The 25,746-nt window shown below is 45.6% G+C and overlaps 4 protein-coding genes across 4 annotated transcripts in view; 3 read left to right on the top strand and 1 right to left on the bottom strand.

Annotated features, from left to right (window-relative positions):
* LOC121273703 (zinc finger protein 229-like) overlaps positions 1-25,746 on the bottom strand; it is a 1,112,939-nt gene that overhangs the window by 494,223 nt on the left and 592,970 nt on the right. The window lies entirely within an intron of this gene.
* Positions 1,364-8,103, top strand: LOC121273683 (oocyte zinc finger protein XlCOF6-like). The gene is made up of 2 exons (XM_041180835.1): positions 1,364-1,664; positions 2,651-8,103. The coding sequence occupies exon 2, from the start codon at positions 3,413-3,415 to the stop codon at positions 5,702-5,704; it is 2,292 nt and encodes a 763-aa protein (XP_041036769.1). The 5' UTR covers positions 1,364-1,664; positions 2,651-3,412; the 3' UTR covers positions 5,705-8,103.
* Positions 15,022-17,944, top strand: LOC121273701 (gastrula zinc finger protein XlCGF7.1-like). Its single transcript, XM_041180861.1, has 2 exons — positions 15,022-15,287; positions 16,225-17,944. The coding sequence occupies exon 2, from the start codon at positions 16,545-16,547 to the stop codon at positions 17,418-17,420; it is 876 nt and encodes a 291-aa protein (XP_041036795.1). The 5' UTR covers positions 15,022-15,287; positions 16,225-16,544; the 3' UTR covers positions 17,421-17,944.
* On the top strand, positions 22,539-25,513 carry LOC121273718 (zinc finger protein 239-like). Its single transcript, XM_041180881.1, has 2 exons — positions 22,539-22,629; positions 24,208-25,513. The coding sequence occupies exon 2, from the start codon at positions 24,575-24,577 to the stop codon at positions 25,082-25,084; it is 510 nt and encodes a 169-aa protein (XP_041036815.1). The 5' UTR covers positions 22,539-22,629; positions 24,208-24,574; the 3' UTR covers positions 25,085-25,513.

Raw genomic sequence — 25,746 nt, 5'->3', positions numbered from 1 at the left:
ATGAATTTCCAGCTTTGATGGGGATATGAATCCCTTCCCACAGTCCCCACGTTTCCACAGTTTCTCCATAGTGTGGGTGTCCTTAGGTTGCCCAGATCCTTTGATCAGCTGAGCAGTCTACACACACAGCATGTGTACAGTCCCTCCCGTGATGTTTTATCAGGCTGCGTAACTGGTCAAAGCCCTTTCCTCAGTCAATACACTGGAACACTCTCACTCAGACGTGTCTGTCTCAGTGCATTTCTAATAACACTGATTTCAAAACCGTCTGAAGCAGACAGAACAGACAAACATTTCTCCTTCTAGATTCAAAGGCCATTGATATTCAGCTCCTGATGAATCGAATAACTCTGTCAGATCTTGATGTGACGTTTGATTTGAGATTTCTGTCTGCAAATCCTCCACTTCTAATATTCTGTAAAAGGAGTTTACAAAAGTCATCACTGTCAGTCAATTATAGAAATTCAGAAAAGACAATTCTCGTTTCTATGGAACATTCTTTCCTCTCTCACCCAAAAGCTGTAACCCTGTCCCACAAACTCTTCCTCCATTCCTACTCTGCTTTACCTAATATACACCCTCCCAATAGTCCTGAAGATGTCAATTTATGCTGTTTGATTGATCCATGCTCAGTGGTTCCAGTGCAGGACACAAAGTCTTGAAAATCTATCTGCAGGCTGCGAGACCGGGAACTCAGAGGCAGAGATGATCAACGATTTCAAAAATAAATTGAGTGATAACTTGAAGGAAATAAGCATGCAAGGGAACGGGGATATAGAAAGTGAATAGGACTGACTGGATTGCTCTACAGAGAGTCGACAGGGACTTGAGTTGCTGAATGGACTCCTGTATTAGTAATGAATCTATGGCTGGAAATAAATAACCTAGCTACAGTAATATATTACAGGACTACAAAAAATAATAAATGTATTTTATTAGAGAACCAGAAATAATACATTTAATATGAACCATTAAACAACACTGGACTCTGAACATTAGCAAAGAGGCCATCATTTTAGCAAGAAAAATAAATATGCCAAGCTGAGGGAGCAAAGGATGTCAATGTCTTTAAGAGAGAGAGAGAGACCTGGGCCAACCTTTCCAGAGTCTGCACCCTCCCTGGATTCACTTCCTTTCCCCTCAGTTCCTGCAAGTCAACAATTTGCCCCCAGAATGAGAAAAGAAATGGAAAGGGAGAGAAAAAAAATTGTTTTACTCACAGATGTTGGACACAGGAGGAAGTTTTAGTCTGAAGCTCATTGTCCAACTTCCGCATTGTGACGTCCACAATGGGACCTTGACTGAATCAGCCAATAGGAATCACTCTGCTCCGCGGTGACGTCCTCGGGTCCAGTCTGCAGGCCAGGCGCGCGGACACGGGAGCCCCGCCCATTGTTCCCCCTCCCCCTCCTCGAGCCGAGGTTTCCAGGCAATCGGCTGACGGCTCCGGCCAGAGCGAGAAGCCGCTCGAAGAACTCGGGAGAGGAGAAGCTGCGCATGTGTGGGGGAGAGCCCGCCCCTTCCCTTCTTGCTGAGGAGCTGACCAATGGGAAGAGTTGGAAGACCGGAAGGACTCTTGTCCTCCAGCCAATCAGAGTGCGCGCTTTGTGTGCATGAAGATTGAGCTTCACACAGACTAAAACTTCCTCCTGTGTCCAACATCTGTAAGTAAAACACTTTCTTTTCTCCCCCTTTCCATTTCTTTTCTCATTCTGGGGGCAAATTGTTGACTTGCAGGAACTGAAGGGAAAGGAAGTGAATCCAGGGAGGGTGCGGACTCTGGAAAGGTTGGCCCAGGCCTCTCTCTCTCTCTTAAAGACATTGACATCCTTTGCTCCCTCAGCTTGACACATTTATTTGTCTGGCTAAAAGGATGGTCTCTTTCCTAATGTTCACAATTAAAGGGGTGGTTTCCCCAGGAGATGGCTGACATTTAAGGGCCAGTAAATTAATATAGGACAGAGGTATGTCTAATGTTGTGATAGGGAACAGTTTAGATATATTATTTGTAGTCCTGTAATTAAATTCATTTATTATCCTTTCCAGTCTTGTAGTATAGGACTGTAGCTGTGTGTATATTTCCAGTCATAGGGTCATTACGGCACAGAAGGAGTTAATTGAGTAACTCAAGTCCATGCTGACTGTCTGTGGAAGAATCCAGTCAGTCTCATTCCCCTTCGATATCCCCGTTCCCCTGCGAGTGTATTTCTATCAAGTGTCCATCAAATTTCATTCTGAAATCAATGATCATCTCCAGTTCCACCATCCACAGAGGCACTGAATTTCAGGTCATGATCACGCACTCCTAAATACTGTTGTTTCTTGCATCCCCCCCAAACCTCTAATTATGCAATGCATATTATATTATATCACAACATTTGTACTTCTCTAATGTGTTCATGCATCTGGCTCACAGCTCTGTTTGCTGGACTGACAGTGCTGAACATGGATCTGTCAATCGGGATGAATTTGCACCTTCTGGAGATTTGGGAGGTTGCATATTAGGTACAGCAGAGTGAGATTGGAGGGAGAGTGTGTGGGATAGAAATTTACAGGTTTTGGGGAACAGGAGAGGAAAGAATGTTTCATAGAAATTAGAATTGTCGATTCTGAATTTCTATCCTGTACTGACAGTAAACTCCTTTTGCAGGATATTAGAGGGCGAGGATTTGCAGACAGAAATCTCAAACCAAAAATCATATCAAGCTGTCACAGTGTCATTCAATTCATCAGGACCTGAACATAATTGACCTTTGAATGTGGAAAAACGTTTGTCTGTTCTGTCTGTCAGGAAAGATTCTAAACATTGGTGTGATTGGAAAAGCACTGAGACACACACACCCGAGTGAGAGAGTGAGAGTTTCCAGTGCACTGACTGTGGAAAGAGTTTTAACCAGTTACACAGCCTGAAAAAAAATCACACCATTCACAGCGGGGAGAGACTGTACATGTGTTCTGTGCATGTATGAGGCTTCAACTGATCGTCAAACACAAAGAGACATAAGGACACCTACACTATGGAGAAACCATGGAAATGTGGGGACTGTGGGAAGGGATTCCGGAACCCGTCTGTGCTAGAAATTCTCAAACCAAACTTCACGTTAGCATCTGCCAGTCACTCGATTCATCAGGACCTGAATATCATCGGCCTTTCAAACTAGAAGGAGAGATGATTGTCTGTTCTGTCTGCTTCAAAATGTTTCAAGCATCAGTGTGATTGGAAAAGCACCGAGACACACACACCCAAGTGAGAGTGTTCCAGTGCACTGACTGTGGAAAGAGCTTTAAGCAGTTACTCGGACTGAAAAAACATCACACCGTTCACAAAGGTGAGGCACCATACATGTGTTCTGTGTCTGGACAAGGCACCAATTGATCAACAGACGTGGAGATACACAAGGGCACGTGCACCATGGAGAAACTGTGGAAATGTGGGGATGGTGGGAAGGGATTCCAAACCACATCTGTGCTGGAAACTCATCGACACATTCACACAGGGGAGAGGCCATTCACCTGCCCTGTGTGTGGGAAGGGATTCACTCATTCCTCACACCTAGTGGCACACCAGGTCGCTCACACCAGGGAGAGGCCGCTTACCTGCTCTGTGTGTGGGAAAGGATTCACTCAGTCATCCCACCTAGTGGCACACCAGATAGCTCACACTAGGGAGAGGCCTCTCACCTGCTCTGTGTGTGGGAAGGGATTCAGTAAGCCACTACACTTACTGGCACATCAGGTAGCTCACACCAGGGAGAGGCTGCTCACCTGCTCTGTGTGTGGGAAAGGATTCACTCATTCATCCCACCTAGTGGCACACCAGATCGTTCACACCAGGGAGAAGCCATTCACCTGCTCTGAGTGTGGGAAAGAATTCACTCAGTCATCCCACCTACAGGTACACCAGGTAGTTCACACTGGGGAGAGATTGTTCACATGCTCTGTTTGTGGGAAGGGATTCACTCAGTCATCCCACCTAGTGACTCACCAACTTGCTCATACCAGGGAGAAGCCGTTCTCCTGCTCTGAGTGTGGGAAGGGATTCACTCAGTCATCCCACCTAGTGACTCACCAACTTGCTCATACCAGGGAGAAGCCGTTCTCCTGCTCTGAGTGTGGGAAGGGATTCACTCAGTCATCCCACCTAGTGACTCACCAACTTGCTCATACCAGGGAGAAGCCGTTCTCCTGCTCTGAGTGTGGGAAGGGATTCACTCAGTCATCCCACCTCGTGGCACACCAGGCAGTTCACACCAGGGAGAGGTCGTTCACCTGCACTGAGTGTGGGAAAGGATTCACTCAGTCTGCGCACCTAGTGGCACACCAGGTAGTTCACGCTGAGGAGAGGCCATTCTCCTGCTCTGAGTGTGGGAAAGGATTCACTCAGTCTGCGCACCTAGTGGCACACCAGGTAGTTCACACTGAGGAGAGGCCATTCACCTGTTCTGTTTGTGGGAAGGGATTCACTCAGTCTGCACACCTAGTGGCACACCAGGTAGTTCACAACAGTGAGAAGCCATTCACCTGCTCTGAGTGTGGGAAGGGATTCATTCAGTCATCCCACCTCATGGCACACCAGGTAGTTCACACCGGGGAGAAGCCATTCACCTGCTCCGAGTGTGGGAAGGGATTCACTCAGTCATCCCACCTAGTTGCACACCAGGTAGTTCATACCAGGGAGAAGCCTTTCACCTGCTCCGAGTGTGGGAAGGGATTCACTCATTCATCCCACCTAGTGGCACACCAGGTAGTTCACACCAGGGAGAAGCCTTTCACCTGCTCCGAGTGTGGGAAGGGATTCACTCAGTCTGCGCACCTTGTGGCACACCAGGTTGCTCACACCAAGGAGAGGCCGTTCTCTTGTTCTGTGTGTGGGAAGGGATTCACTCAGTCTGCGCACCTAATGGCACACCAAGTAGTTCACACCAAAGAGAGGCCATTCTCTTGTTCTGTGTGTGGGAAGGGATTCACTCAGTCTACACACTTAGTGACACACCAGGTAACTCACACCAGGGAGAAGCCATTCACCTGCTCTGTTTGTGGGAAGGGATTCACACAGTCATCCCACCTAGTGGCACACCAGGTAGTTCACACCGGGGAGAGGCCATTCACCTGCTCTGTGTGTGGGAAAGGATTCACTCAGTCATCCCACCTAGTGGCACACCAGGTAGTTCACACCGGGGAGAGGCCATTCACCTGCACTGAGTGTGGGAAAGGATTCACCCAGTCTGCACACCTAATGGCACACCAGGTAGTTCACACCAAGGAGAGGCCGTTCACCTGCTCTGAGTGTGGGAAAGGATTCACTCAATCTGCTCACCTAGTGGCACACCAGGTAGTTCACACTGGGGAGAGACCGTTCACCTGCTCTGAGTGTGGGAAGGGATTCACTCAGTCTGCGCACCTAGTGGCACACCAGGTAGTTCACACCAAGGAGAGGCCATTCACCTGCACTGTGTGTGGGAAGGGATTCGCTCAGTTATCCCACCTGCTGACACATCAACAGGTTCATACTGGAAAAGACCATTCACCCGCTCTCGATGTGGGAAGGATTCACTCGGTTGTCCCATCTGCAGACACACCGGCAAGTTCACACTGGAGAGAGGCCCTTCATTTGCTCCATGTGTGGGAAGAGATTCGCTCTTTCAGCCTACCTGCTGACACATCAACAGGGTCACAGCGGGGCAAGGCCCTTTGCCTGCTCTGAGCGTAAGAAGGGATTCACTCGGTTAACCAGCCTGCTCGGACTGTGGGAGTTAATTGTGTCAATTGAGATAAAATATATACAGGTGCAGGACATTTATTGGATGGTTACTTGAGCACATATAAAGAGACACTACTGACACATAATTGGGTGTATTCAGGAGGTATATACCTGTAATGTTTCACACTGTGAATAAATCTATACAAAGCAAAGACTGGCTCCAGTTTCTTCCTTCACAATCAGGCTGTCAGGATTATAACATGGTAACAGAGAATACTTGTCTAATGGTGGAGGTTGGAAACTAAAGGGAAATAAAATTTCAGACAGAAGCTTACAATCCGAGTAGCTTTTGTGAGAAATGGCTGAAAACAAGTGGAAATTGTCAGGGAATTGCTCTAAAGAAGGGTCATACGGACTCAAAATGTTAACTCTGTTTCTCTCTCCACAGATGCTGCTAGACCTGCTGAGTTTTTCCAACCCTTTCTGTTTTTGTGTCAGGTTTCCAGCATCTGCAGTAATTTGCTTTTATGTTATGGAAATTGTCAGGGTCTGATTACCCGCCGATGTTCTCAGAGTCTGAGCCACATGACCAGTGGAAGAATGAAGTGGAGATGTAGATACGGGTTATGTCCCTACCAAGGAGGAAACAAGGTCTGGTCTTGGCATTGTCACTTCCCAACAAAAGTAAAGTGAGAAGCGAAGTATTTAGTCAGCTGGATACCCATCACTGAAGAAGGTTTGGATCTTCTATTCAGGTTCATTGATGAGATTTACAAGAAAGATGATCTATTGGATGCCTATGAAGCACAGATGGAATTTGACAGGTTTCGAATGAGGGTGAAAACATCTTTAGCAGATCTGGATATCACAACAAGAGACAGGATTGGAACAGCACTTATAGGTGAATGAACTCCAGGAATGACCAAGGAACAATTAACAGGTGTTTCAGGTCTGACTCAAAATATCATTATGTGATGAACTGCCCAAAGTGGAAAATCAGGGTCTTTGAAGTGACACATGATACAGAGAATTCTGAGGCTGAAGATGATGATGATGATCACACTGAAGGAATTGTACTAGTCACAAGGAGCTTTGGTCCAGTGATGAGTATGTTATTCACAGACTCATTCAACTGTGCTGTGTTAGATAGTGGCTGCTTCTCGTCAGCATGTGGATCAGTTGGTGAAAATTTTATCCAGGTTCACCTCGTAATGAGGATTGACACAAGGAGTATGAAAGTTCGCCTTGTCTTTGTTTGGTGATGTGACCACATTGACGTCACTAAAAAGAGTGGGGATTTTTGCAAAATAGCTGGAGTCAGCCACTTTATCAGGACTGGTGTACTCTCTAGTGAGGTACCCTTACTGTTGAGTAAACCTTCCACAAAAAAGGCACAAATGCAACTGGACATGGAAAGTCAGTGGATCTGCAGTTGACTCAGTCAGGACATTATCGTCTCCCCTTAACAATACCTGATGTTTCTAATCAGAGTGTTTGAGAAGGATTAATGGCATCAATGATAAGAATCAGAGAGAAAAAAAACAAATTATTTTAAAACTGAACAGACAATTTGCTCACCCTTCCTGTCAAAGATAACAAATCCTGCTAAAAGATGCAGGGGTGGTTGGTGAAGAGTATACGAGGCTCATAGAGGAGATTAGAGCAAAGTGTGAAATGTGTAAAAAGTATGGGAGGATGCTGTCACATCCTATTGTAAACCTTCCCTTGGCACGTGACTTTAACCAGATAGTTTCCAATTGTTCTAAGGAGATGGGACAAAGACAGAAATATTTTCATTCTACACTTTATAGACATAGTAACCGATTTAGTCTTTCTCCAATAATACATGGCAAGGACAAAAGGGAGATTACAGACCAAGTCATGAGGAAATGGATAGGGACTGGACCTGGGGCACCAGCTAAGTTTCTGACTGATAATGGAGGGGAAATTTGCTAATGACGAGTTTAGAGACGTGTGTGAAAACGTGAACATTATGGTCATGAACACCACAGCTGAAAGTCCTTTCAGCAATGGACTCTGTGAAAGGAATCATGCTGTGATCGATGAAATGCTGCAGGAAATCTTAGCTGATCAGCCAAACAGCAAGTTGATGACTGCACTGACATGGACGATTGGTGGAAAGAATTCACTTCAGATGGTTGGAGGGAAAAGTCCCTTTCGATTGGTCTACAGGAGAAATCCCAAATTAGCCTCTGTGCTGGGCGATAGCCCTCCAGCTTTCGAAGGGACTACAATTCGTTCCATTTTTAGTCATCAATAATCGAATTGTTTCATAAAAAGAAGTGCTCGAACTAAGAAATTACTGGGGATCCTGGAAGAGGGATGTCTTAAAATGTAATAATGCTTTGTGCAAAATAAGGAAAATCATATTTTGTCCTCTTTGGTTTGTTTTGAAATATTGTTTATGCCGATTGTTACAATCCCAGTCAGGACCGTTAATGTTTAAAGAGAAATTTGAACACCCAGTGATAACTGAAAGAATTACACCACAATTACAAACAAAATCAAAATTTACTGTATATATAAAACAAAAGAATATTAAAAACCAGCACTACGAACTTAATGCTATAGTTTATAAAGATTTATGCTTTAAACCCAGTTCTACTTTTTAACTTCTCCACAAGAGAACTTAATGGTATCTTGAAGGTTCATTCACTTCTATTCCTGGGACCATCCCAAAGGGATGTCAAAGCTCTCCAGAATTCACTTTAATTCTCCTCAGTATTCCAGCGATTCTCCAAGCTTCAAGACTTTATGGGGGTCCTTCCATCAGCTTTAGGCTAAGAAACACAGCAACTTTCCTTTAAGGCCTCAAAGCTGTGGACTTCTCAGTTCAAGCAGAAGTTTCACTACCTTCTTGCTGAGGGATTTAAACATGAGGAACACGCTGGTTCCTAATGACCCTCTTGGCTTCTGATCCCACAGCTGGTTCACAGCTCCTGGTCCCACACTTCCTGCTGACTGACCAAGCTGCCCGCAGGCTGCTGACTGAAACTGCCTTCAGTGAGAAAATAAAAAGAAAAATCCACAATGGATCATCCATTGTTTAAGTGTTCTCACTATCAACACTGACCGTACTGAATAAACAAAGGTCACATTTTAGCTGTAATTAGCCCAGGCTTCTTTGATTTGGATTTCCATCAGAGTTGTGTTCAACAGTTTCTCAACCCAGAGTTTCCATCGAGCTACATTTCAATCCTCAAACTAAAAGTTATTTTTGAAAACATATGAATTATGAACTTAGATATTCGCAGCAGCCGGCATGATGGGCCGAATGGCCTCCTTCTGTGCTCTATGAGCCTCGCATACATTGAAAGGGAGGGGATCATCTTCAACTGTGGGTGTCATATTAAAGGAAGCAGTGCCTCCTCTTCTCTGAATGTTTAGTTTAATACTTAAAGCTCCCCTTAACATTCTCTGAAGTGGCAAATGGAATTTAATACAGAGAAGACTGAGGCGATGATATTTAGCAGAGGGGATAGGGAGAGGAAATTTAGATGTAAATAGAACAGTTCTAAAGAGTGAGCAGGGGGTTCATGTGCAGAGATCATTGAAGGTGGCAGGACAGAGTGAGAGAGGAATTAGCAAAACATGGGAACTTGTGCTTCAGAAATAGAGGGATTGAGAACAAAAGCAGGGAAGTTTTGCTTAACCTTTATAAAACTCTGGTGAGCCCACAACTAGAGTATTGAGTCTAATTCTAGTCACCACACTTTAGAAAAGATGTGAGGGTCGCTGAGAGGATGGAGAGGAGATTTACCAGAATGGTTCCGGTGATGAGGAATTTTAGCCACAAGGATAGGTTGGAGAAGCTGGGGTTGTTCTCCTTGGAGCAAAGGAGATTGAAGGGAGATTTGATAGAGGTGTACAAGATTATGACAGGTTTAGATAAGGAGGACAGAGAAAAGCTGTTCCCATTTGCTGATGGTACAAGGACGAGGTGGACACAGATTTAAAGTTTTGTACAGGAGATATATCTACATCACCGTGGGTATATCTTCACTGTCGCTGGGTCAAATCCTGGAATTCCTCCCTAACAGCACTGTGGGTGTACCTACACCACATGGACTGCAGCGGTTCAAGAAGCAGCTCAACTCCACCTTCTTAAGGGCAATTAGAGTTGGCAATAAATGCTGGCCCAGCCAGTGACACCCACACCCCATGAAAGAATAAAAATGAAAAGATATGGGGGGGAAATTAGGAGGAATGTTTTTACACAGCGAGTGGTGATGCCTGGAACTCGCTGTCTGTGAGGTGGGTGGAAGCAGAGACAATGAATGGTTTCAAAAGGAAATTGGATGGGCAGTTGAGGAAAATACATTTTCAGGGCGACAGGGATAGAACAAGGCCATGGGACTGACTGGTTTGCTCTGCAGTGAGCTGGTGTGAACACGATGGGCTGAATGGACTCCTCTACCCTAATGAATCTGTGATCTAACAAGAACAATTTCAGCTGCTCCAGTCTCACCAACTAACTGAAGTCCCTCATCACTGGTGCCATTCTCATAAATCTCCTCTGCACCCTCTCTAAGAACTTCACATCTTTCCTAAAGTGTGGGGCCCAGATATAGGGTTCCATTCTAGAGGGATAGAATTGAAAAGCAGGGAGGTTATGTTCAACTTGTTTCGAACCATGGTTAGACTACACTGGGAGTACTGTCAACATTTGTGATCTCCATTTAGAAAAAGGAAATAGAGGCACTGGAGAATGGGCAACAAAGATTCACAAGAATAATACCAGAACTGAGAGCACTTAACCCTCAGGAAAGGCTGGGGCTGCTTTTCTCTAGAAAAGAGAAGACTGAAGGGTGATCTGATGGAAGTCTTTAAGATGATGAAGGGGTTAAATAATCCAATAGGGATTTCATGAGAAACCACATTACCCAGCGAGTGGTGAGAATGTGGAACTCGCTACCACAGCGAGTGGTGAGGTGAATAGCATGAATACATTTAAAGCGAAGCTAGATACATACATGAGGGAGAAAGGAATAGAAGGATATGCTGATGGGGGGAGATGAAGAGGGGTGGGTGGAGGCTCATGTGGAGCATAAATACTGACAGAGACCAATTGAGCCAACTGGCCTGGCCCTGTGCTGTAGACTCAATGGAATAGAGACAAATGTATTTATTTTAGATCCACCTGTCGTGGTCAGAAAAACACTATTTACTGTCCAGGATAAAATAAATGTACTTTATCAGCTTTTGTGGATCATTTCAGTGGAAATGTGCACTCCCAGGCTCAAAGAGCATCAGCCCACTGGAAGCAAAGTCATGAGACTGTCCAGTTCAACAGAAAGACAGCCTCCAATCCTCCCACTTCACCAAGTGTCGGAATGAACATGGTTCAGTCCTGGATGTGATTAACAGGAGCAACACCCGCAATCACTTGTGAACTCGCTGGTGACTCAGCAGGTAGGTTGACCGAGTGAATCCCTTCCCACACTCAGAGCAGGTGAATTCGGTGGTGTCTCAGCAGGTGCGATGAATGAGCAAATGCATTTCCACACTCAAAGCAGGTGAACAGCCTCTCCCCAGTGTGAACCCGCTGGTGTGTCAGCAGGGTGGATGACTGATGAATCTCTTCCCACACTGAGAGCAGGCGAATGGTCTTTCTCCCGTGTGGACCCGTTGGTGTGTCTGCAGGTTACATAACTGAGTGAATCTCTTCCCACAATCAGAGCAGGTGAAGGGCTTGTCCCCGGTGTCAACTCGCTGGTGTACCTGCAGGTGTGACAAGCCAGTGAATTCCTTCCCACACTCAGAGCAGTTGACTGGCCTCCCCCCCAGAGTGAACTTGCTGGTGTATCTGCAAGTGAGATGACTGAGTGAATCCTTCCCACACTCAGATCAGGTGAATGGCCTCTTCCCTGTGTGAACTCGTTGGTGCGTCACCAGGTCAAATGAAGTACTGAATGCCTTTCCACACTCAGAGCAGGTGAACGGCCTCTCCCCGGTGTGGATGATCTGGTGTCTCAGCAGGGAGGATGAATGAGTGAATCCCTTCCCACACTCTTAAGCAGGTGAATAGCCTCTCCCCGGTGTGACTGTGTTGGTGAATTTCCAGCTGAGAGGGGGATCTGTATCCTTTCCCACAGTTCACACATTTCCATGGTTTTGCCATGGTGCGGGTGCCCTTTGTATCTCTCCAGGTTTGACAATTTTTAAAAATTCATTAATGGGATGTGGGCGTTGCTGCCTTGGCCAGCATTTATTGCCTATCTCTCATTGCCCTTCAGAGCTTGGTGGTGAGCTGCCTTCTTGAACTGCTGAAGCTGAAGGCTCATCCACACACACAACATGTGTATGGTCTCTCCCTGCTGTGAAAGGTGCGATGATTTTTCAAGTTGTGTCACTGGGTAAAGCTCTTTCCACAGCCAGTGCACTGGAACACTCTCACTCAGGTGTGTGTGTCTCAGTGCTTTTGCAGTCATACTGACATTTCAAATCTTTTGAAGCAGACAGAACAGACAAACATTTCTCCTACTAGATTCAATTACCGATGATATTCAGGTCCTGATGAATCGATTGACTCTGTCAGATCTTGACATGACATTTGGTTTGAGATTTCTCCTCTTCTAATATCCTGTAAAAGAAGTTTACAAAATGCATCACTGTCAATTCAGGTTAGAAATTCAGAGCAGGCATTTCTGATTACTGTGGAGCATTCTTTCCTCTGTCGTTCTGTAAAAACTGTCATTGTCTGTCCCACACAAACATAATATATGCATCATGTAACGGCACAAGACATATCACTGTCCTATATTAATTTACTGACCCATTAAATGTCAGCCATCTGCTAGGAAAACCGCCCCTTTAATTGTGAACATGAGGAAAGAGACCATCCTTTTAGCCAGACGAATAAATGTGTCAATCTGAGGGAGCAAAGGATGTCAATGTCTTTAAGAGAGAGAGACCTGGGCCAACCTTTCCAGAGTCTGCACCCTTCCTGGATTCACTTCCTTTCCCTTCAGTTCCTGCAATCACCAATTTCCCCCCAGAATGAGAAAAGAAATACAAAGGGGAAACATTGATTTCCTCATAGATGTTGGACAGAGGAGATAAAAACAAAAAAACTGTGGATGCTGGAAATCCAAAACAAAAACAGAATTACCTGGAAAAACTCAGCAGGTCTGGCAGCATTGGCGGAGAAGAAAACAGTTGACGTTTCGAGTCCTCATGACCCTTCGACAGAACTTGAGTTCGAGTACAAGAGAGTTGAAATATAAGCTGGTTTAAGGTGTTGGGGGGGTGGGGGGGGGTGGGGGGGCGGAGAGAGAGAGAGAGAGAAGTGGAGGGGGTTGGTGTGGTTGTAGGGACAAACAAGCAGTGATAGAAGCAGATCATCAAAAGATGTCAACAACAATAGAACAAAAGAACACATAGGTGTTAAAGTTGGTGATATTATCTAAACGAATGTGCTAATTAAGAATGGATGGTAGGGCACTCAAGGTATAGCTCTAGTGGGGGTGGGGAGAGCATAAAAGATTTTAAAATATTTAAAAATAATGGAAATAGGTGGGAAAAGAAAAATCTATATAATTTATTGGGAAAAAAAAAGGAAGGGGGTACCAGAAAGGGGGTGGTGATGGGGGAGGGAGCTCAAGACCTAAAGTTGTTGAATTCAATATTCAGTCCGGAATGCTGTAAAGTGCCTATTCGGAAGATGAGGTGTTGTTCGTCCAGTTTGCGTTGGGCTTCACTGGAACGATGATGCTACCTTCAAAAACAGTTCCTCTGACATGTCCTCGTTCTTCCTTAACCGAGGTTTTCCACCCACGGTCGTTGACAGGGCCCTCAACCGTGTCCGGCCCATCTCCCGCGCATCCGCCCTCACGCCTTCTCCTCCCTCCCAGAAACATGATAGGGACCCCCTTGTCCTCATTTATCACCCCACCAGCCTCTGCATTCAAAGGATCATCCTCCGCCATTTCCACCAGCTCCAGCATGATGCCACCACCAAACACATCTTCCCTTCACCCCCCCTATCGGCATTCCATAGGGATCGCTCCATCCGGGACACCCTGGTGCACTCCTCCATCACCCCCTACTCCTCAACCCCCTCCTATGGCACCACCCCATGCCCACGCAAAAGATGCAACACCTGCCCCTTCACTTCCTCTCTCCTCACCGTCCAAGGGCCCAAACACTCCTTTCAAGTGAAGCAGCATTTCACTTGCATTTCCCCCAACTTAGTCTACTGCAGTCGTTGCTCCCAATGTGGTCTCCTCTACATTGGAGAGACCAAACGTAAACTGGGCGACCGCTTTGCAGAACACCTGCGGTCTGTCCGCAAGAATGACCCAAACCTCCCTGTTGCTTGCCACTTTAACACTCCACCCTGCTCTCTTGCCCACATGTCTGTCCTTGGCTTGCTGCATTGTTCCAGTGAAGCCCAATGCAAACTGGAGGAACAACACCTCATCTTCCGAATAGGCACTTTACAGCCTTCCGGACTGAATATTAAATTCAACAACTTTAGGTCTTGCGCTCCCTCCCCCATCCCCACCCCCTTTCTGTTTCCCCTTTCCTTTTTTTTCCCCAATAAATTATATAGATTTTTCTTTTCCCACCTATTTCCATTATTTTTAAATATTTTAAAATCTTTTATGCTCTCCCCACCCCCACTAGAGCTATACCTTGAGTGCCCTACCATTCATTCTTAATTAGCACATTCGTTTAAATATCACCAACTTTAACACCTATGTGTTCTATTGTTGTTGATATCTTTTGATGATCTGCTTCTATCACTGCTTGTTTGTCCCTACAACCACACCAACCCCCTCCACTTCTCTCTCTCTCGCTCTCTCCGCCCCCGCCGCCCCCCTCCCCGCCCCCCCACACACACCTTAAACCAGCTTATATTTCAACTCTTTCTTGTACTCGAACTCAAGTTCTGTCGAAGGGTCATGAGGACTCGAAACGTCAACTCTTTTCTTCTCCGCCGATGCTGCCAGACCTGCTGAGTTTTTCCAGGTAATTCTGTTTTTGTTTTGGACAGAGGAGGACATTTTAGTCTGAAGCTCATTGTCCAACTTCCGCATTGTGATGTCCACAATGGAACCCTGCCTGAATCAGCCAATAGGAATCACTGTGCTCCGCAGTGACGTCCTCGGGTTCCAATCTGCAGACCAGGCGCGCGGAAGCCCCGCCCCCACCCATTGTTCCAGTTCCCCCTCCCCCTCCACCACCTCATGCCAAGGTTTTCAGGCAACAGGCTGACGGCTCCGGCCAGAGCGAGAAGCCATAAAAACAAAAAACTGCGGATGCTGGAAATCCAAAACAAAAACAGAATTACCTGGAAAAACTCAGCAGGTCTGACAGCATCGGCGGAGAAGAAAAGATTTGACGTTTCGAGTCCTCATGACCCTTCAACCGCTCGAACTCTGGAGAAGGAAAGCTGCGCATGTGTGGGGAAGAGCCCGCCCCTTCACTCATGCTGAGGGGCTGACCAATGGGAAGAGTTGGAGGACCGGAAGGATTCTGGTCCTCCCGCCAATCAGAGCGCGGGCTTTGTGTGCATGAAGATTGAGCTTCACACAGACTAAAACCCTTGTGTCCAACATCTGTGAGTAAAACACTTTCTTTTCTCCCCCTTTCCGTTTCTTTTCTCATTCTGGGGCGAAATTGTTGACTTGCAGGAACTGAAGGGAAAGGAAGTGAATCCAGGGAGGGTGCAGACTCTGGAAATGTTGGCCCAGGTCTCTCTCTCTCTCTCTCTTAAAGACATTGACATCCTTTGCTCCCTCGGCTTCACACATTTATTTTTCTGGCTAAAAGGATGGTCTCTTTCCTAATGTTCCCAATTAAAGGGATGGTTTCCTCAGGAAATGGCTGACATTTAAGGGGACAGTAAATTAATACAGGACAGAGATATGCCTCATGTTATATGGTGCATATTAGATATTTATGGTTCTGTAATAAAGTACATTTATATTATTTGTAATCTTGTAATATAGTACTGTAGCTACGTTATATATTTCCTGCCATGAAGTCATTACCACATAGAAGGAGTCCATTTGGGAACTTCAGTCCATGCCGACTCTCTGTAGAGCAATCCAGCCAGTCCCATTCCCCCTCTATATCCCTGTTCCCCTGCAAGTTTATTTCCTTCAAGTGCCCATCTAATTTCAATTTGAAATTATTGATCACCTCTGCTACCTCCAGCTGCCCAGGCAGTGAGCTCCAGGTCATGACTAGTCACTTCCTAAACAAAGTTCGTCCTCACATCTCCCTCCATATTTACACTCTGCATCAAGATTTACATGTCTGTCTCCAGGACATGAAGGAACGACCATGGATCTGTCAAACAGCATGAATCGCTTCTTCTGGAGAATTGGAAGGGTGTATATTCTGTACCGCTGAGTGAGAAAGGAGAGAGAGTGTGTCCGGAATAGACACTGGGGGAATGAGAGAGGAAGGAATGATACACTGAAACTAAACTTGTGTGTTCTGAATTTCTATCCTGTACTGACAGTAACACTATTTGTAAACTACTTTTACAGGATATGAGAAAGGGATGGTTTGCAGACTGAAGTCTCAAACCAAATTTCATGTCAAAATCTGACAGAGTGGCTTCATTTATCGGGACCCGAATATCATCAGGGAGAAATGTTTCCTTGTTCTGCCTACTTCAAAATGTTTTAATGATCAGTGTGAATAGAACAGCGGGAAGACACACATACATGCACGAGTGAGAGTATTCCAGTGCACTGACTGTGGAAAGAGCTTAAACCAGTTACTCAGTTGAAAAAAACATTGAAGCATTCGCAGTGATGAGAGACTGTACATGTGTCCTGTGTGAGGATGAGGCTTCAACTGATCAATGAGCCTGGAGAGATACAAGAACACCTGCATCATGGAGAAACCGTGGAAATGTGGGGACTGTGGGAAGGGATTCAGATTCCCTTCAAAGCTGGAGGTTCATCGACGCAGTCATACTGGGGAGAGGCCATTCATCTGCTCTGTGTGTGGGAAGGGATTCAGTGATTTATCCGCCCTGCTGACACACGAGCGAATTCACACCGGGGAGAGGCCGTTCACCTGCACCGTATGTGGGCAGCGATTCACTCAGTCATCCAGCCTGCTGACACACCATGTTACTCACACCAGTGAGAGACCCTTTAAATGCTCTGATTGTGGAAGTGGCTTCAAAAGCACTCGGGAACTGATGTTCCACCAGCGCATTCACACTGAGGAGAGACCATTCAGTTGTTCTCATTGTGCAAAGAGGTTTAGTTCGTCGTCTAGTCTGTGGAGACACCGGCGAGTTCACACTGGGGAGAGGCCATTCACCTGCTCTGAATGTGGGAAGGGATTCGGTGATTCATCCATCCTGCAGAGACACCAGCGAGTTCACACAGGGGAGAGGCCATTCAACTGTTCTGAATGTGGGAAGGGATTCACTCACTTACCAAACCTGCTGACTCACCAGCTCGTTCACACTGGGGAGAGGCCATTCACCTGCTCCGTGTGTGGAACAGGATTCATTAATTCATCCAACCTCCGGAGACACCAGCGAGTTCACACTGCGGAGAGGCCATTCACCTGCTCTGAGTGTGGGAAGGGATTCAATGATTCATCCAACTTGCGGACACACCAGCGACTTCACTCTGGGGAGAGGCCATTCACCTGCTCTGAGTGTGGGAAAGGATTCACTCAGTCATGCCACCTGCTGAGACACCAGCGAGTTCACAAGTGATTACAGGGTTGGATTCTGCTGTTAATCACACCCAGGACTGAACCATGTTCATTCTGACAGTTGGTGAAGTGGGAGGGTCAGAGGGTTTCTTTCTGCTCGACTGGCCGGTCTGTTGCTTAAAGCATATGTCCTTATGTAACCGAGTAACCTTGAGTAACCAAGAACTCACAGCGCTCCTTCAGTAGAAAAGATCAAGTAGATCTTACCCCAGGTGGGTCCAGAACAGAACTGGAAAATAATGGGTGAAATTGATTGAGGGGTCGGAGAGAGGGTTCTCCTCCCCCTCAAGCTGTGGACTGTAAGAATCCTGGGAGACCCCCTACTTTGGGTTTTCTTGTTAATAAGTGAACACTGAATTAAAACTATGACTGGCTGTGCATTTATTTTTAATTTGATTGTTTCACTTCGCCTGTTTTTATTCGTGTTGTGATTACTCTCTGGGTGAGGATGGTTGACAGGTGACAGGATGGGATATTGTGGTTTGGGTCTTCATTGACCAAATGTTTTATTGATCCACTGTCACCAATTTTAGAGTTTGGGAAAAGGGGATAAAGGATTAATTGACTCCCTGAACCCCATTTTCTAACATCGCTGTGTCAAAAATAAAATCTCATCTTCCGCTCTCGCTCCTTTGCCAATTACCTTAGAGGGACTCACTTTCTGTTAAAGAGCCTGCCAATCCCTCATCCACTTTCCCTAAAGTGCAGAAATCTAATCATGAAAAGTCCAGAAAAATCAAATATTTTTACTGATCAAAGTTTAATAATGAAACAGAACATGGTTAAAAGAAACAGAAAATTACTTGAGGATCAAAGACAACCAATGTAAAAGGCTGTGCACAATGGTCTGGACCCAAATGGTTTCTCTTCATCTGCTCTATAACCTGGACACAGAGGCACTGAACCCTGGGGGTCGGGTCACCATCAGCCCTGGTCACCCCATCCCGGGCCCTGATTGGTTGGAGGCCCATTTCTCAGTCAGTCCTCCAGCACCTTCCTGTCTCTTTATCAGTGCAACGCCCATGGCAGTTTCCCAACTGGGGCGCAGGCCCCATTATTCTCAGCTAAATTCAGCCCTCAGCTCCATCGCCTGGCTGTCATTGACACGAGCAATAGAGAGACAGAAAGATGCTGGAGGCTCAGATGGGAAGTGGAAACTAGTGGCTCTGAACCAACACCTGTTATTTATACTGGGGGGTTTATTATAAGATTTAGACACTGGAAGCAAAGAGTGGGGGTAACTTGTTTTAAAGGGTAACTTTCCCTTTCCTTTGTATTGTATACAGCATCGGTCGAGACTCAGTGAATCACACTCTCACCTCTGAGCCTCAGGGTTGTGGTGTCAAGTCGGGTCTAGGGACATGACAAATATCAAAACCTGCATTGAGGGAGTGCTGCAGTGTTGGAGCAGCTTTCTTTCCAATAAGATGTTCAACACAATATCCTGAATTGTTAAAGAAAACACAGCGCGTTGTTGTGATTTGGAATTCACTGCCTGAAAATGCACAGGAAGCAAATTCAACTGTATCTTTCAGAAGGGAAGAGGACAGATTCTTGAAAGGAAAAGAAAATTGCAGGGTGATGGGATTAATTCGACAGCTCTTTCAAAGAGTCAGCAGGTGCATGGGCCGAATGGCCTCCTTCTGTGCTCCATGAGCCTCGTGTGCATTGAGAGGGAGGGGATCATCTTCAATTGTGGGTGATATATTAAAGAAAGCAGTGCCTCCTTTCCTCTGTATGTTTAGTTTAACTCTTAAATCTCCCCTTAACATTCTTTGAAGTGGCAGATGGAATTTCATACAGATAAGTGGGAGGTGATGTGATTTGGCAGAGGGGGTAGGGAGAGGAAATATAGACTTAATGGCACAGTTCTAAAGAGTGAGCAGGGACAGAGGGACCTGGGGATTCATGTGCAGAGATCATTGAAGGTGGCAGGACAGAGTGAGAGAGGAATTAGCAAAGCACATGGGATCTTGGGCTTCAAAAATAGAGGGATTGAGAACAAAAGCAGGGAAGTTATGCTGAACCTTTATAAAACTCTGGTTAGGCCACAACTAGAGTATTGAGACCAGTTCTGGTCACCACACTAGGAAGGATGTGAGGGTCCCTGAGAGGGTGGAGAGGAGATTTACCAGAATGGTTCCAGGGATGAGGGATTTTAACCACAAGGTTAGGTTGGAGAAGCTGGGGTTGTTCTCCTTGGAGCAAAGGAGGTTGAGGGGAGATTTGGTAGAGATGTACAAGATTATGACAGGTTTAGATAAGGTGGACAAAGAAAGGCTGTTCCCATCAGCTGATGGTACAAGGATGAGAGGGACACAGATTTAAAGTTTTGGACAGGAGATGCAGGGGGGATGAGGGGAAGAATATTTTTACACAGCAAGTGGTTATGACCTGAAATTCACTGCCTTTCGGGGGGTTGGGGTGTGAAGCAGAGACAGTGAACAGTTTCAAAAGGAAATTTGACGGGCACTCGAGGGAAATAAATGTGCAGAGATATGGGGATAGACCGGGGAAATAGGGCTGACTGGTGCCACAAAGATTCACAAGAATTGCAGATGAAACGAAGATTGGAAACATTGTCAACTGTGAAGAGGATAGTCTCGAACTTCAAGAGGACATAGACATGTTAGTGGATTGGGCAGATATGGTAGATGAAGTTCAATGCAGAGAACAGTGAGGTGATTTATTTTGGCAGGAAGGATAGGGAGAGACAGTATAAAATAAAGGCGGAAACTCTAAAGAAGGTGCAGGAACAGAGGGACTTCAGTGTATATGTACATACGTCATTGAAGATAGGGCATGTTGAGGGCGCAGTTGATAAAGCCTATCATATCTTAGGCTTTATTAAGAGAGGCATTGAGTACAAGAGTAAGCAGACACTATAAGACACGAGTAAGGCCTCATCTGGAATACTGCATCCAGTTTTGGGCACCATACTTGAGGAAGGAGGTGAAGGCATTGGAGAGAGTACAGAGGAGATTCACAAGAATGATTCCAGGGATAATGAACTGTATCTGTGAGGATAGACTGGAGAGGTTGGGACTGTTTTCCTTGGAGAAAAGAAGGCTGAGAGGAGACTTGATTGAGATATTCAAGATCCAGAGGGGTATGAACAGGGTAAATAGTGAGAAACTGTTACCACTCAAGAAAACACAAGAACTGGAGGGCACTGATTCAAAACAATTGGCAAAAGGAGTAAACTGTGATGTGAGGAGAAACTTGTTCACCCAGAGGGTGTTTGGAGTCTGGAACGAACTTCCTGAGAGGGTGGTGGAGGCAGATTCAATCAATGTGTTCAAAAGGGAATTAGATTGCTATCTGAAAAGAAAGAATGTGCAAGGTTACGGTGTAAAGGGAATATCTTTTTTTCCTAATTTTACTGTGGGATGCTTTAAAGTAGGTTTATAGGGGCTGTATGTGTGGCTAATTTCATCAAACTGCAGAAGTCAGACTGCAAGGTTTAAATCATCAAAGGGGTTAGGTGTAAAACAGGCATTTGAAATGGAGATGGGTAAGCTAGGATGAAGTCCCAGCAAATACAGTGTGAATGGAATTTGTATTTAGAGATGAGTTGAGAGGTTGTTTGATCTTCAAAGGGACATCATGAGATGTTTTCCAACTGGCAAGATAAGTAACGCAAAGTTATTAAGTTTATTTTTTCCCGAAAGTGCTGGCCAATAAGGACAACATGAAAGATTTTTATATTTTGGCAAAAGTAACTTCCAAAGAAAGGGTGAAACAATGGGATTTACAGATCAAAAGGGAGGAAATATATTAACAGAAAGATGGGAAGCTGTATGGGGAGTGGCCATGTGAGATCTTGACTGTGTAAAACAGACTTGTGAAGAAGCAGCCTCTGGTCACCCCAAAGAAGTGCTTGCGTTCCAGAGTGCAAGGTTGTATTAGAAGTCTTGAAATTCCATTGTCGAGGGAGAGGGAGAAAGAAGCTGTGAAATACCTCCCTTAGAGCAACAGTGTGTGCTTGTGGTAATATTGCTGGATGTTTGATACATGAAGAATCAATTTGGACAGTTGCCTCAAAGAGGTGCTAAGCTGGGAGCCGAGTTAATCCGTAGGGATTGTTCCCTCCGTGACACCCTGGTCCACTCCTCCATCACACCCTACTCCTCAAACCCCTCCTATGGCACCTCCCCATGCGAATGCAAGATATGCAACACCTGCCCCTTCACTTCCTCTCTCCTCACCGCCCAAGGGCCCAAACACTCCTTTCAAGTGAAGCAGCATTTCACTTGCACTTCCCTCAACTTATTCTACTGCATTCGTTGCTCCCAATGCGGTTTCCTCTACATTGGAGAGACCAAACGCAGACTGGGTGACCGCTTTGCAGAACACCTTTGGTCTGTCCGCAAGCATCACCCTGACCTCCCTGCCATTTTAACACTCCACCCTGCTCTCTTGCCCACATGTCTGTCCTTGGCTCGCTGCATTGTTCAAGTGAAGCTCAACGCAAACTGGAGGAACAGCACCTCATCTTCCGACTAGGCACTTTACAGCCTTCCGGACTGAATATTGAGTTCAACAATTTTAGATCTTAAACTCTCTCCTCCATCCCCACCCCCTTTCCGTTTCTTCCCCCTCCTTTTTGTTTTTTCCAATAATTTATATAGACTTTTCTTTTCCCACCTATTTCCATTATTTTTAATGTATTCCACCGATCATTTATCTCTACCTTTTATGCCCTTTTAGTCTTATTTCACTCTACCCCCACTAGAGCTATCTGTACCTTGCTTGTCCTGCTATCCATTCTTAATTAGCACATTCTTTTAGATAATATCACCACGTTCAACACCTCCTTGTTCTTTTGTCTGTGACATCTTTTGGTTATCTCCTCCTATCATTGCTTGCTTGTCCCAACAACCACCCCCTTCTCTCTCTCCCCTCTCCCCCCTTAAACCAGCTTATATTTCACCCCTCTCCTATTTTTACTTAGTTCTGTTGAAGGGTCATGAGGACTCGAAACGTCAACTGTACTTTTCTCCGCTGATGCTGCCAGACCTGCTGAGTTTTTCCAGGTTTTTATTATTTTTTGTTTTGGATTTCCAGCATCTGCAGTTTTATGTTTTTATCTCTGGGAAGAATTGGAGGACCGGAAGGACACTGGTCCTCCAGCCAATTATAGCACGGACTTTGTGTGAATGAAGATTGAGCTTCACACAGACTAAAACTTCCTCCTGTGTCCAACATCTGTGAGTAAAACACTTTTTTTTCTCCCCCTTTCCATTTCTTTTCTCATTCTGGGGGCAAATTGGTGATTTGCAGGAACTGAAGGGAAAGGAAGTGAATCCAGGGAGGATGCAGACTCTGGAAAGGTTGGCCCGGGTCTCTCTCTCTCTTAAAGACATTGACATTAAAAGACTACTAAGGAGGCAAAAATTAGACTATGAGGGAATGCCAGTCAGAAATATAAAACCAGGGAGCACGAGTTTTTTAAATAAATATTTATAAAAGAAAAGAGTTGACGAAGTGAGCGTTGTTCCCATGAGAGTGAGTCTGGGGAATTGATAATGGAAAACAAGGAGATGGCAGATGAATTGAACAGGTATTTTGCATCAGTTTTCACTATAGAGGATACAAATAACATCCCAGAAGCAGCTACAAACCAGTAAATGGAGAAGGAAGTCAGGACAATTCCAAGTGTTACTGAGTAAATTGTTGAAGCTGCAGGCTGACAAGAGCCCGGGTCCTAATGGACTTCATCCTCGGGTCTTAAAAGAAGTGTTTAGTGAGATAGTTTCTGCATTGGTTTTAATTTTCCTAAACTCCCTAGATTCGGGGAAGGTCCCATTAGATCGGAAGATAGGAAATGTAGCTCCATTATTCAAAAAGGGAGGGAGACAAAGTGGGAAACTACAGGCCATTTAGCTTAACATATGTCCTAGTGTAAAGGTTAGAAGCTATTCTTAAAGAAGTTATAGCAGGGCACTTGAATAAGCTCAAGGTCATCGGGAAGAGCCAACATGGTTTGGTGAAAGTAAATTATGTTTAACCAACTTACTGGAATTCTTTGAGAAAGTAACATGTGCTGTGGATACAGGGGAACTGGTGGAGGTACTGTGCTTAGATTTCCAGAAGGTATATGATAAAGTGCCACATCAGTTTATTGCAGATCATAAAAGCTCATGGTATAGGGGATAACAAATTGGCATGGTTAGCAGATTGGCTGGCTAACAGGAAGCAGAGAGCAGGCACAGGAGGAGTCCATTCGGCAACTCAAGGCCACGCCGACTCTCTGTAGAGCAATCCAGTTACTCCCATGCAGTCTCTACAGTCTCTCCCGGTTGTGAATGGTGTGATGTTTTTTCAGGCTGTGTAACTGGTTGAAGCTCTTTCCACAGTTAGTGCACTGGAACACTCCCTCACTCGGGTGTGTAGGGACTCTATATCCTCGTTTCCCTGCAAGTTTATTTCCTTCAAGTGATCATCGAATTTCATTTTGAAGTCATTGACCATCTCCAGTTCCACCACCCTCGTAGGCAGTGGGTCCAAGGTCAGCACCACTTGCTGCCAAAATGAAGTTCTCCCTCACAGCCCCATGTGTCTCCAATCGTGTAATAGAGTACCCTGTATTACACACATTTTTAACGCAATACTGTTGGGTGTATATTAGGTACAGCAGGGTGAGAATGGATGGAGAGTGTGTAGGACAGAGATTTACAACTTTGGGGGAATGAAAGGGGAAAGAATGTTTCATAGGAACTAGAATTGTCTGTTCTGGATATCTATCCTGTACTGACAGTGATGACTTTTGCAAACTTCTTTTACAGGATATTAGAAAGGGAAAATTTGCAGGCAGAAATCTCAAACCAAGCATCACGTTTAGACCTGACACAGTCACTTGATTCATGGTACCTGAATATCGCCAGCCTTTGACTCTAGAAGGAGAAATGCTTGTCTGTTCTATCTTTTTGAAGAGATTTAAAACATCTGTGTGACCATAAAAGTACTGAGACACACACACACCCGAGTGAGGGAGTGTTCCAGTGCACTAACTGTGGAAAGAGCTTCAACCAGTTACACAGCCTGAAAAAACATCACACCATTCACAACCGGGAGAGACTGTAGATGTGTTCTGTGCGTGGATGAGGCTTCAACTGATCATTGAACCTGGAACGACAAGTGGCCAACCGCACCATGGAGAAACCTTGGAAATGTGGGGACTGTAGGATGGGATTCAAATCCCTATCTGAACTGGAGATTCATGGACGCAGACACAGCGGGGAGAGGCCATTCACCTGTTCTGTGTGTGGGAAAGGATTCAATCATTCATCCTCACTGCTGACACACCAACGAGTTCACACTGGGGAGAGGCCGTTCACCTGCTCCGTGTGTGGGAAGGGATTCGGTAGTTCATCCCATATGATGACACACCAGCGACTTCACACGGGGGAGAGGCCATTCTCCTGCTTCGAGTGTGGGAAGGGATTCAGTGATTCATCCAACCTGCTGATGTACCAGCGAGTTCACACCAGAGAAAGGCGTTTCACCTGCCCTGATTGTGGGAAGGGATTCACTCAGTTATCCCACCTGCAGTCACATCAGCGAGTTCATTCTGGAGAGAAACCGTTCACTTGCTCTCAGTGTGGGGAGGGATTCAGTAATTCATCCAACCTGCGGAGACACCAGCGAATTCACACTGAGTAAAGACCGTTTACCTGCTCTGTGTGTGGAAAGGGATTCACTCAGTCATCCAACCTGCTCAGACACCAGGGCAGTCACACCAATGAGCAGCCCTTGCAATGCTATGAGTGCTTTAAAAGCACTGCAGACCTGATGTTCCACCGGCGTATTCACACTGAGAAGAGGCCGTTCAGCTGCTCTCACTGTGCAAAAAGATTTCGAACATCATCCAACCTGCAGATACACCAGTGAGTTCACACCGGGGAGAGGCTGTTCACCTGGTCTGCCTGTGGGAAGGGATTCACTTAGCCATCCAGCCTGCTGAGACACCAGAGCACTCACACCAATGAGAGACCTTTTAAATGCTCTGATTGTGGTGGTGGCTTTAAAAACCCTATGATCTCATGGTCCACCAGCGTATTCACACTGAGGAGAGACCGTTCACCTGTTCTCACTGTGCAAAGAAGTTTAAAAGGTCATCCCACCTGTGGACACATCAGCGAGTTCACACGGGGATAGGTCGTTCACCTACTCTGAGTGTGGGAAGGGATTCAGTGACTCATCCAGCCTGAGGAAGCACCAGCGAGTTCACAAGTGATTCGAGGGGCTGGATTCTGTTGTTATTGCTGGTGTTAATCACATCCAGGACTGAACCATGTTCATTCTGACAGTTGGCGAAGTGGGAG

The sequence above is a fragment of the Carcharodon carcharias genome (genome assembly GCF_017639515.1).
Source record: "Carcharodon carcharias isolate sCarCar2 chromosome 27 unlocalized genomic scaffold, sCarCar2.pri SUPER_27_unloc_1, whole genome shotgun sequence".
Taxonomy (NCBI): Eukaryota; Metazoa; Chordata; class Chondrichthyes; order Lamniformes; family Lamnidae; genus Carcharodon; species Carcharodon carcharias.
Note: the sequence above shows the minus strand (reverse complement) of the source record. Positions and strands in the feature narration are given on the sequence as shown.